Here is a 12,885-nt window from a genome sequence, read left to right as displayed (position 1 = left end):
GACTGGAAGGGGGTGAAGGCGTCCGGACTGGAAGGGGGTGAAGGCGTCCGGACTGGAAGGGGGTGAAGGCGTCCGGACTGGAAGGGGGTGAAGGCGTCCGGACTGGAAGGGGGTGAAGGCGTCCGGACTGAAGGGGGTGAAGGCGTCCGGACTGGAAGGGGGTGAAGGCGTCCGGACTGGAAGGGGGTGAAGGCGTCCGGACTGGAAGGGGGTGAAGGCGTCCGGACTGGAAGGGGGTGAAGGCGTCCGGACTGGAAGGGGGTGAAGGCGTCCGGACTGGAAGGGGGTGAAGGCGTCCGGACTGGAAGGGGGTGAAGGCGTCCGGACTGGAAGGGGGTGAAGGCGTCCGGACTGGAAGGGGGTGAAAGCGTCCGGACTGGAAGGGGGTGAAAGCGTCCGGACTGGAAGGGGGTGAAAGCGTCCGGACTGGAAGGGGGTGAAAGCGTCCGGACTGGAAGGGGGTGAAAGCGTCCGGACTGGAAGGGGGTGAAAGCGTCCGGACTGGAAGGGGGTGAAAGCGTCCGGACTGGAAGGGGGTGAAAGCGTCCGGACCTGGAAGGGGGTGAAAGCGTCCGGACTGGAAGGGGGTGAAAGCGTCCGGACTGGAAGGGGGTGAAAGCGTCCTGGACTGGAAGGGGGTGAAAGCGTCCGGACTGGAAGGGGTGAAAGCGTCCGGACTGGAAGGGGGTGAAAGCGTCCGGACTGGAAGGGGGTGAAAGCGTCCGGACTGGAAGGGGGTGAAAGCGTCCGGACTGGAAGGGGGTGAAAGCGTCCGGACTGGAAGGGGGTGAAAGCGTCCGGACTGGAAGGGGGTGAAAGCGTCCGGACTGGAAGGGGGTGAAAGCGTCCGGACTGGAAGGGGGTGAAAGCGTCCGGACTGGAAGGGAGGTGAAAGCGTCCGGACTGGAAGGGGGTGAAAGCGTCCGGACTGGAAGGGGGTGAAAGCGTCCGGACTGGAAGGGGGGAAAGCGTCCGGACTGGAAGGGGGTGAAAGCGTCCGGACTGGGAGGGGGTGAAAGCGTCCGGACTGGAAGGGGGTGAAAGCGTCCGGACTGGAAGGGGGTGAAAGCGTCCGGACTGGAAGGGGGTGAAAGCGTCCGGACTGGAAGGGGGTGAAAGCGTCCGGACTGGAAGGGGGTGAAAGCGTCCGGACTGGAAGGGGGTGAAAGCGTCCGGACTGGAAGGGGGTGAAAGCGTCCGGACTGGAAGGGGGTGAAAGCGTCCGGACTGGAAGGGGGTGAAAGCGTCCGGACTGGAAGGGGGTGAAAGCGTCCGGACTGGAAGGGGGTGAAAGCGTCCGGACTGGAAGGGACATTAAAGGACATTTTCGTACTGCAACCAGCAGGACCTCTCATTGGTTATCATTTTCCCTTCCCCAAAAGCACTTCGCCTCACATTCATCTTTACCACATTTACCTGCTGGACCATCACTTTCCCCCCCACCATCCCATCACTTACCTCTTCCCTGGGAGAGCCGCGGGGTGGACCCAAAATGGCGCCTCTCAGATGCCCATTCATTAAATTTGTAGGAAGGTGTCGGCAGCGGAGAATCATCCGTGTAGCTGACCCTCACTGACCTGCATGGAACAAAACATTATTTGTGGATGCCTTTAATTACACTGTCCTGTTGCAGAAAAGTGAAGAAATACTGACCGATCCCTCCTGGAACTGTCCCTCTCGCTGCGGTGGCTCCGGTCGTAGTCTTTGTATGATGGTGACGGAGAAGGCGACTCCCATTGAGAGCGCTGAGAACTGCCGTAACCGCTGTCATCCTCCTCCCACCCAGAACGAGAGGGAGTCGAGGAATCTAGAGAAAAAAAAAAAAAAATGTCAATGTGAACTACAAGACACACGACTAGACCGAAAGTCTTGAAAGGCTGAGGGCTCGGCTATGACACCCAGCAGGCCTTTCCAGATGCTAGTCATTGCCAAGTCCTGAACTCTGATGTGTCCCACAAAGGAGGACTCTACACCACTTGGTCATACCTCTGGGTTTGTGCCTCGGAGAATCAGGTTCGCTGCGTCTTGAACTTCTCTCGGATCCGCTGTCTCGCTCTGAGCGATCACGATCAGACCTGCTGCTCCTGTGACTGCGGTCATCTGGGGAGTCATTGAAAAAAAAAAATAAAAAAATAAAAATAAAATCAATGTATATATTGTGCTCCACCTAAACATGTATATACCTTAAAGCAGAACTGTGGCCAAACTATGAACATTCAACAATTTACATATTCTTAACAAGCAGGAAATAATCTTTTAAACAATCCCCCACTGACCTCTGTAGCTGCAGATACTGTGAAGCAATTCATCCTCAATTTTCAAAGAGATCTAGTGAAGTCATTCAAGCTGCGACTGTTTTCTCCCCTGTTCCTGTGCACCTGCTCTTTGTTTATATTAGAGATAAGAGGGCTGCCAGGCTGCCAAGTCACTGCTGGGAGGGGGGACCTAAACAATTTCGTGAGGGAAAATGAAAGTGAAAACATTTTTTTTTTCTCAAAAACGTTGAGGATTAACTACTCCGTGGTGCCTGCAGATACATATGTTCCTGAGCGCTTGCTTTAACCTCTTGCCAACCTCCAGCAGTACATTTACAGCTGGCGGGCGGATTTCACAGGCACTGCAACATACCCGTACGTCCTGGTGAACTTCCTGGTTTAAAGGTGCGCATCCCATGCTAATCTGGGCTGTGGCCAATCACAGCACGGAGATCTGTGTGTTCATAAAAACACAACACACAGATTCTGTCCGGATTCCTCCCTGCCCTCAGAACTGAAAGCAAGGAGAGACTGCAGCCAGATCTGTAAGTAAAAGCAGTACGCAAACACTTGCATGCACTTGTTCGGCACACTGTTAACCCCTTGATTGTCCTCCTATTCTCTCCTGTCACCCAGCCAGTGTCATTAATACAGAATTATCACTGATCACTGCAATTGTGTCACTAGCAACGTCATTGTCAAAAGTTCCTCCCAGCCAGCGACAGCGCCAGATTGCCCACCACCCTCACACTAAGTTACCTATCACCGTTGATACTAGTATAGTGACTGTACAGATCAGTATCACAGCTATACCAGTGTCCCCAATAGTATGGTGTCCCCAAAAGCACGGTTTACCTTTTTCCCAGAAGGCATGTAGCCTAGATTTATGAAGAAATGTGATTTCATTGGATATGTTTTATAATAGAAAGTAGAAAATGGTGGGGTTTTTTTTCAAAATTTTCAGTAATTTTTTCATTCTATATAAAATATAAAATCCAGTGGTGACCAAAATACCACCAAAAGAAATCTCTATTTGTGTGAAAAAAATTATATAAAAATCATTTGGCTACAGCGTTGCATGAGCGCACAATTACCAGTTAAAGTAGCGCAGTGCTGAATAGCAAAAAAAAAAAAACCACACAACATGCCCTAGTTATGAAGGGGGTTAAAGCATTTTTACTTCTTAAGAATATGTAAAAATAGTTGAATGTCTGTAGCCTGGCAACAGCCCTATATAAAAGGGAAAACTCTCCTGGGAGGCGGAGTTTGTTTACTTCTTCTCTTGAGAATGTTAACTGCTTACCCTCCCGGCTTCAGTATTCTCAGCCACTTCCCCAAAACAAGCACACAGATAAGGACCTCTAACTTTCTCCTACTTTGATCTGCCTATATGTCATTAGTTCTCACATTTCTCCCATCGTAGGTGTACTTTGAAGTGCATCAGTCGGGTTCTACAAACTCTGTAAATATTGGTAATGTGCAGCAACTTGCAAGTACCTGTCAAATCCTGTGTGCTTGGGAACGATCCCAGAATGCAGGCCGTGGTCAGGGTCTCTTTAATTCTGATTTAAGGCTAAAACTGTAAATAAGCTTTAAATAACCCCATCCTGTACCTACAACCACTGTGGAGAAATTCATCCTCAAAGTTCACAACAGAAGCAAAAAAAAAAAGTCACTCACATTGGGTCTGTAGGCAGACTACATGGCTGGCAAGCTGCCAGGTCACTGCTATGAAGAGAAAAATATCATAAAGCTGAGAAGCTTTAGGATGAATTACTCCATGGTAGCTACAGCTACAAAGGTCAGTGAGGGCTTGTTTTAAATTTAATATACCGCTTGTTAAAGTCCAGCACTGGGCTTCCCCCTCCCGAAGTGAATGTTAGATTTCTCGCACAGATTAAATTATATCAGGTGTCATTCAACCAGGAACACCGAGGAAATCTAGCAGTGGGAGGGAACGGTGATGGAAAGTACGTTAGTACTGCTGTCAAAGCTGGTTTGCCGTTTGAAATCTTTGCTAGGTGATTTTTATTAATGCTGAACTCCAGCTTTTTGTACCACTTTACATGTGCCAAGCTGGCCCAAACGAACTATGTCCCTCACCAACATGTGAGGCAGCTGGATGTGCCGTATGAACTGTGTGTAGCTGACGCTACATGCAGCACTGTGTTCCGGTGCGAGCCGAGACTGTCCTTTCTCAACCCCGGAACCCCAGAGGAAGCTTTGTATTCAATCGATAGCCAGTCATAGAAAGAGTTGTATTCTATCGATTGAATACAAAGCTTCCTCTGATTGGCTGAGTCTGAGGTTATCACCTCATCAGCCTGCCTCTCAGACTCATCCAATCAAAGGAAGCTTTGTATTCAGAGTCTGAGAGGCAGGCTGATGAGGTGATAACCGCAGACTCAGCCAATCAGAGGAAGCTTTGTATTCAATCGATAGAATACATTGCTTTCTATGAGTGGCTATCGATTGAATACAAAGCTTCCTCTGATTGGCTGAGTCTGAGAGGCAGGCTGATGAGGTTATAACTTCAGACTCAGCCAATCAGAGGAAGCTTTGTATTCACTCGATAGCCACTCATAGAAAGCAATGTATTCTATCGAGTGAATACAAAGCTTCCTCTGATTGGCTGAGTCTGAGAGGCAGGCTGATGAGGTTATAACTTCAGACTCATCCAATCAAAGGAAGCTTTGTATTCAATCGATAGAATACATTGCTTTCTATGAGTGGCTATCGATTGAATACAAAGCTTCCTTTGATTGGATGAGTCTGAAGTTATAACCTCATCAGCCTGCCTCTCAGGCTCAGCCAATCAGAGGAAGCTTTGTATTCAATCGATAGAATACATTGCTTTCTATGAGTGGCTATCGATTGAATACAAAGCTTCCTCTGATTGGCTGAGCCTGAGAGGCAGGCTGATGAGGTTATAACTTCAGACTCATCCAATCAAAGGAAGCTTTGTATTCAATCGATAGCCACTCATAGAAAGCAATGTATTCTATCGATTGAATACAAAGCTTCCTTTGATTGGATGAGTCTGAGAGGCAGGCGGATGAAGTTATAACCTCAGACTTAGCCAATCAGAGGAAGCTTTGTATTCATTGATAGAATACATTGCTTTCTATGAGTGGCTGAGCTCTGCTCAGACAGACTCTATTGTGTTCCGGGGCTGAAACAGGAAAGTCTCGACTTGCACCGGAACACAGCGCTGCCTGCAGCCTCAGCTACATACAGGTCATACAGCACAACCAGCGGCCTCAAATGTAAGTGAGGGATATAGTTCGCTTGGGCCAGCATGTAAAGTGAACCAAAAGCTGGAGTTGAGCTTTAAACCGCTGTATGGAGGAGATGGGCTTTAATATGTAAGTATTTGAATGTCCATAACCTAGCCACAGTTCTATTTTAAGGCTTTCCCCAACCTGGCTAACCCACAATGCTGTGCATATGTGTTTATTTTTACATACACGGTTCGTTTTTACCAATCTTATTTGTAACTTGCATGGGCCAAGCTGTAGTTTAGGTTTACTAGCCATTTACCTATACATTTCGGAGTTCCAGCTTACCTCTGTCTCGACTGCTACGCTCCTTTCGCCGCCGATCGTCCTTGGATGAAGCATAGACGCCATGTTCCCTCCTCTCTCGCTCCCTCTGGCGACTCCGTGCCAGGAATTCCTCGTTGACCCCACCGGTATAAGACGGTGTCTCCACTCGTGGCGTTCTGTAATGTCTTAAATAACAACATTCAATTAGAAACAAGGAGTAGCTGGTCTTTAGATATCCCTACGTTAAATGGAGAGCATTGGAATTTCCATCCTAGAACGGGTCCCCTTGGTATCTATTTCTCCCACACAGAGACTATCTCAACTTTTCCTTCTACATAGAGCTTATAGACTCTGGCGGGAACGCAATGTCTCGCTTCTTCCTGCTGCCTCTCTGGAGGTCCCTCGGATGGGACACTTGGGACAGTTCCATCCCCTACAACTGGGACACCCCTTGGTACTACTTGGATACCTTCAAGTTCATCAAGGAGCAGGGGCTGCAGGGAGTCAAGCCTGACTTGTGGAAACCAAAGACCATTTACAAGCTGATCAGAGCAAGCGACATTTTGGAGTTGGTTCCAGGCCTGCCTTCAGACACCTGCAAGGTGGTCTGGAGGAATGTTTCTTCCAACATTCTCACCAACAGGCACAAAGACCTGGCATGGATGGCAATCCAAGGGGGGTTGCCTCTCAGGACATTTATGCATGCCAGGAACCTGAGCAGATACAGACACTGCCCCTTCTGCATCATCCATGAGGAAACGTCTCACCACGTTTTCTGGGAGTGCTCATTTGCTCAGGCCCTGTTGGGGGCCCTGGAACCTGAACTCGAAGACTTTGTACCACAGACAGCCATCACTCACTTTGGGGTGTTGAATGGACTGTTCTGTGGAACTTTTTCTCTGGAGGACATTGACGGCGCCTGGAGGGTGCTGTGTTGCTTTAAGGACGCTTTATGGTGCGCCAGGAAGCGCCTCATCCACCAGCGGGAGAGGATGTCCATTGAGGACTGCCGCAGACTGATCCTCAGTCTGCTCAGAGACTATACCTTGATGGACTTTAAGGAGGAAGAGGACGTCTGAAGATTTCCCCTTCCCCCTACTCCCCCTTGCGTGTCTTTGTCCCTTCAATAAAGCTTCGGGCCTGTGTTTTCCCCCCTTTTTCCCCCTCCCCCCCCCACACACCCGATGCTTATTGTAGATTGTAAACTCCGGCTTTTGTTCTCGTTTTCGTTTTTGCATGACTTAGTACTGTGTATCAGGATGCTATGGTTTTTGGGGTAAGCGGCGTTATGCATGACGTGTTGGTCCGGGGGATTCATCCTCCACACACATCACGTCAGGCATCATACCGCTGAGCGAATGTATTTATTTCTGAATGTATTTATCGTATGCTTGGAACTGTATTGCAATGTGGTGCGCTGCGTCGCAGTACAGGGCGAGATGTACCCCGATTACAAGTATCATGTTGTTTTTGATGCTTCTGTAATAATAGAGCTTATAGAACGCTTCTCGGCCTTTTGGATAAGATGAAGTGTAGTATCTGTTCTTATCAGTGTCCAGTGGGGGCGCTCCACCATCATTCCTGCTTGCGGGGATGATTGGTTGTATAGTACCCCTGCTGGTAGGATGGGGGTCCTGATGGTTAGTACAGGCTGGAAGAGAAACCGAGGCACCCACAGGCTCCTGGCGCCCGGGAGTAATTCCCCCTGGAAAACCGGAGGGGCCCAGTTCCTCCTGGTTTGAATGGATCTACTTTGTCTGGCCAGAGGCCGGGGAGGCAGAAAGTCTGTGAACCAGTGCCCCCCGAGAGTGGTCGCCTCAGGGGTGCTCTTAGTAACACATGGGTGTGGGACCCCAATGTGTGAAACGGCACATGGTCACTGTTTCAAACACTTTTCCTGCACTGCGCCTTTAGGACCGGGCCTTATGGCTAAGTCCTGGGCAATTTTTGCTACGGGCCTCAGGGCCTGGTCAGTGCACAATTGCACGGCCACTTATTTATTTATTTATTTTCTCCTCAGGTTTGTCACTTTTCACTTTTGTGTGTGTTTTATTTCTCACAGGATGGAGGGTGTGGGTCCTCGGGCCTGCCCTGAAGTCTACGGGGAGGATGTGTGGCCTTTTGGTTCCTTCCTCCCCTGTCCCTAGGGGGTTTTTCTCTTACCAAGTACTTGGTGTCTGGCTTCGGCTGGCCACAAGGAACGGGGTCCGCCAGGCCTTTTGGCTAGGCAGACCACATGGGAACCTTGTCCCTGTCAGGAGCTTCGTGCCCCTGGGGATCAGGGTAGAGATCCAACCCCTTCGGGGGATGGACAAAAAACACCCCTAAGTGCACTTTTTGTGTTTTTGCACTTGCACGATTTTTTTGTACACTTACGGGTTTTTCGCACGTTCGCGGACTTAAAAAAAAAAAAAAAAAAAAAAAAAAAAAATAGAGCTTATAGAAAGCCTCACAAGATGTTTAAATGGCACCGTAGAGAAACCCCGAAGGGCCCTCGCTGTGGGGACCATCTGCATATGTTCTTGAAATGTCCCAAACTGGAGTATTGAGCTTGATACCATCAACCGGGCCTTTCAAGTGATGCAACCCAACGATCCCACCAGATGCCTACGAGGAATCATCTACTCCTCATGTGAGAAACGCTAGAACTAGGCTTCTGTTCTTGGCACGGAAAAGCATTTTGTTGAAGTGGCTTCCATCTACACCTCCTACATTTGAAGATTTGGGACCCTTGACTTCACAGTCCAGGTTTGCCCCCCTTTAGCTCTTGTATCCCTGAGCATATTACAAATATTAACTGATCCCTGGTGGGAGATATTTCGGTATCGCAATACCAGAGAGAGTCTCTCTTTCTTTCTCTTCCAAGTGCTCCAGAACATATACAGTGATACCTCAGTTCACGAACGCTTCTGTTCACAAACAAAGGAGTTGTCGGGGCAATGGGAGTATAGTGATCGGGGTCAGTCGAGGCAATGGGAGTATAGTGATCGGGGTCAGTCGAGGCAATGGGAGTATAGTGATCGGGGTCAGTCGGAGCAATGGGAGTATAGTGATCGGGGTCAGTCGGAGCAATGGGAGTATAGTGATCGGGGTCAGTCGGAGCAATGGGAGTATAGTGATCGGGGTCAGTCGAGGCAATGGGAGTATAGTGATCGGGGTCAGTCGAGGCAATGGGAGTATAGTGATCGGGGTCAGTCGAGGCAATGGGAGTATAGTGATCGGGGTCAGTCGAGGCAATGGGAGTATAGTGATCGGGGTCAGTCGAGGCAATGGGAGTATAGTGATCGGGGTCAGTCGGAGCAATGGGAGTATAGTGATCGGGGTCAGTCGAGGCAATGGGAGTATAGTGATCGGGGTCAGTCGAGGCAATGGGAGTATAGTGATCGGGGTCAGTCGAGGCAATGGGAGTATAGTGATCGGGGTCAGTCGAGGCAATGGGAGTATAGTGATCGGGGTCAGTCGAGGCAATGGGAGTATAGTGATCGGGGTCAGTCGAGGCAATGGGAGTATAGTGATCGGGGTCAGTCGAGGCAATGGGAGTATAGTGATCGGGGTCAGTCGAGGCAATGGGAGTATAGTGATCGGGGTCAGTCGAGGCAATGGGAGTATAGTGATCGGGGTCAGTCGGAGCAATGGGAGTATAGTGATCGGGGTCAGTCGGAGCAATGGGAGTATAGTGATCGGGGTCAGTCGAGGCAATGGAAGTATAGTGATAGCTGTACTCCTGTAGCTTTGTAAAACTCTCAGATGCAAATTAAAAGAGTCCAGCACCTTCTTGGACTTAGCTTACAGTAAGCCAGCACATTTTTACAAAGTGGCTGAATTCCAGAGCTTCAGTTTTAAAAAAATTCAAGTAGGGCTGTTAGTTAACACAGAACTTAACCGAAAAGGGGAAGTTCCACTTGTTTGCATCACCCCCCCCCCCCCTTCACTGCCACATTTGGCACTTTTTGTGGGCGAGTACCTGTCAAAACCACACTGTCGCAGCAATCTAAGCCAGAGGTTGGCCCCTGTTCCCCCACAGCCTTCTGGGACGCTTCACAGAAGGCCGCGGGACCATTCACAAAGCGCAGCGTGTCTTCTCACATGAGCAGTAGGAAACCAGCTATGAAGCTGCAAGGCTTCACTGATGGTTTCCCTTACTTAACCACTTCTCATCCGGCCCATATATATATATATATAAATATAAATAAACGGCCAGACGATGGCAGTGCAGGGTCGGGTGGTTGTTTATAAACGGCCTCCCACCCCCGCACACAGTGGAACACCGATCGTCGGACGGGACCTCTGTGTGAGCTCCCGATCGTGTGACCACTGATTGGCCAATCAGAGATCACATGCAGAGTAGTAAGCAAGATGTCACTTCTGACATCATTGCTTACTACATGTGAAATCTGTGAATGATCACAGAGGTGACATGGTACAGGGCTATTCACAACAGCCTTGTACCATGTGACAAGCTGTGACCAATCACAGTTCACACAGTAGTTTTCAATCGCTGCAAGAATGCAGCCAGAGAGAAGAAGAAAAGATTGCTTTTACAGCCTTTATGGGCATAAAAGCAATCAGTGTAAAAAAAAAAATCTTCATCACCCCCCCACAAGTAGTACAGTGTCGCCATGGTGACATTGTACTGCTAGGGTGACAGTATGTAAAAAAACCCACAAAAAAAATTAAAATAAAAAGATATACTGAAACTCACCTATCACCATGGCTTCCTCGGCTGATCCTATCACTGGATCCTTCAGAGGTCTTCTCTCGATCCTCCCAGTCTCTAGAACCTACTTTAACTTTCTTGTCCCCCTCCTGCCGCTCCTTCTCCTCTCGCTCCTTCCTTTTTTGGGCAGCCAACAAGTCTAGGCCCAGCAGTGAGGAGCGCGGCGCGGGGGCTTTAAACACATGCTGCTCATTGCTGGAACTCTTCTTCTTAATCACCAGTCCTCCTTCCTGGAGAGAAGGCTCACTGCCCTCCAACCTGTGTAGTGAGGCGTCATCCTCCATGTTGCTGATGGCGCGGCACCTTCCCAAGTACACATGTAATGATGCAGAGCCGTCTACCTTCAGTGACTTCTGTAATAAAAAAAAATTAAAAAATTAATTAAAGCTTCAACTGTATGACGTTACCTCCTCCAAAACCACAACCAATACAAGATCTGCCGTCTCTGTAACTAAACTCATCCAAGGGGACACACCGGTGGGGGACACCTCGTCCAAGGGGACACCTCACCGGTGGGGGACACCTCGTCCAAGGGGACACACCGGTGGGGACACCTCGTCCAAGGGGACACAGCGGTGGGGACACCTCGTCCAAGGGGACACACCGGTGGGGACACCTCGTCCAAGGGGACACCTCGTCCAAGGGGACACACCGGTGGGGACACCTCGTCCAAGGGGACACACCGGTGGGGACACCTCGTCCAAGGGGACACACCGGTGGGGACACCTCGTCCAAGGGGACACACCAGTCAAGGGGATGCTCTGATCCAAGGGGAAACACCGATGGGGACACCTCAGCCAAGGGGACACACCGATGGGGACACACCCATGGGGATGCGCTCATCTAAGGGCCAAAGTACATCTTTGCCAGCACACCACAGATCACCAATATTGTTCAAAATGCTATTTTTATTGAAGAATGATCACATCACAAGGGAAGGGTACAATGTTTCGGATTCACGCAGGGCTCCATCAAGCATGACAAAGGGGCCCTGTGCGGCCCCAAAACGCTGCACCTTTCCTTTGTAATGTGATTATTCTCCAATAAAAATAGCCTTTTGAACAATATTGGTGATCTGTGGTGTGCTGGCAAAGATGTACTTTGATCTATGATGGCTCCAGTTTCCAGCTGGATGTTGCTGTAGCCTCTGCCACTTTTGACCTTGGTTCAGGAACGTGTGCCATGGGAATATTGACATAGCCTCATCCAAGGGGCCGCTCTGATTCATGGGGACGCCTCATCCAAGGGGCCGCTCTGATTCATGGGGACGCCTCATCCAAGGGGCCGCTCTGATTCATGGGGACGCCTCATCCAAGGGGCCGCTCTGATTCATGGGGACGCCTCAGCCAAGGGGCCGCTCTGATTCATCGGGACGCCTCAGCCAAGGGGCCGCTCTGATTCATCGGGACGCCTCAGCCAAGGGGCCGCTCTGATTCATCGGGACGCCTCAGCCAAGGGGCCGCTCTGATTCATCGGGACGCCTCAGCCAAGGGGAAGCTCTGATTCATCGGGACGCCTCATCCAAGGGGAAGCTCTGATTCATCGGGACGCCTCATCCAAGGGGAAGCTCTGATTCATCGGGACGCCTCATCCAAGGGGAAGCTCTGATTCATCGGGACGCCTCATCCAAGGGGACGCTCTGATTCATCGGGACGCCTCATCCAAGGGGACGCTCTGATTCATCGGGACGCCTCATCCAAGGGGACGCTCTGATTCATCGGGACGCCTCATCCAAGGGGACGCTCTGATTCATCGGGACGCCTCATCCAAGGGGACGCTCTGATTCATCGGGACGCCTCATCCAAGGGGACGCTCTGATTCATCGGGACGCCTCATCCAAGGGGACGCTCTGATTCATCGGGACGCCTCATCCAAGGGGACGCTCTGATTCATCGGGACGCCTCATCCAAGGGGACGCTCTGATTCATCGGGACGCCTCATCCAAGGGGACGCTCTGATTCATCGGGGCGCCTCATCCAAGGGGATGCTCTGATTCATCGGGACACTTCACCCAAGGGTACCTTAATCAGAGTGGCCGCTTGGATGAGGTGCCTCCATCAGAGGGGTCCCTTGGATGACTGACGAAGGGGACACCCCGCCGGGGACACCTCATCCAAGCGGACACCACGCTGGGGACACCTCATCCAAGCGGACACCACGCTGGGGACACCTCATCCAAGCGGACACCACGCTGGGGACACCTCATCCAAGCGGACACCACGCTGGGGACACCTCATACAAGCGGACACCCCGATGGGGACACCTCATCCAAGCGGACGCCCCGATGGGGACACCTCATCCAAGCGGACGCCCCGATGGGGACACCTCATCCAAGCGGACGCCCCGATGGGGACACCTCATCCAAGCG

General features: G+C 50.6%; 1 protein-coding gene and 1 pseudogene across 1 annotated transcript in view; one reads left to right on the top strand and one right to left on the bottom strand.

Annotated features, from left to right (window-relative positions):
- The window catches only part of LOC149433899 (pre-mRNA-splicing factor ATP-dependent RNA helicase PRP16-like), a gene marked incomplete at its 3' end in the record, with an annotated part of 45,863 nt that overhangs the window by 32,278 nt on the left and 700 nt on the right, over positions 1-12,885 (bottom strand). The window contains 5 exon segments of the mRNA XM_089664312.1: positions 1,459-1,577; positions 1,654-1,807; positions 1,987-2,100; positions 5,822-5,985; positions 10,503-10,870. Coding sequence (XP_089520438.1) covers positions 1,459-1,577; positions 1,654-1,807; positions 1,987-2,100; positions 5,822-5,985; positions 10,503-10,801 — 850 coding nt within the window.
- Positions 7,301-7,477, top strand: LOC149433900 (U2 spliceosomal RNA; annotated as a pseudogene).

The sequence above is a fragment of the Staurois parvus genome, unplaced genomic scaffold, assembly GCF_062004578.1.
Source record: "Staurois parvus isolate SC_StPar_1 unplaced genomic scaffold, SC_StPar_1.0 ptg001880l, whole genome shotgun sequence".
Taxonomy (NCBI): domain Eukaryota; kingdom Metazoa; phylum Chordata; class Amphibia; order Anura; family Ranidae; genus Staurois; species Staurois parvus.
Note: the sequence above shows the minus strand (reverse complement) of the source record. Positions and strands in the feature narration are given on the sequence as shown.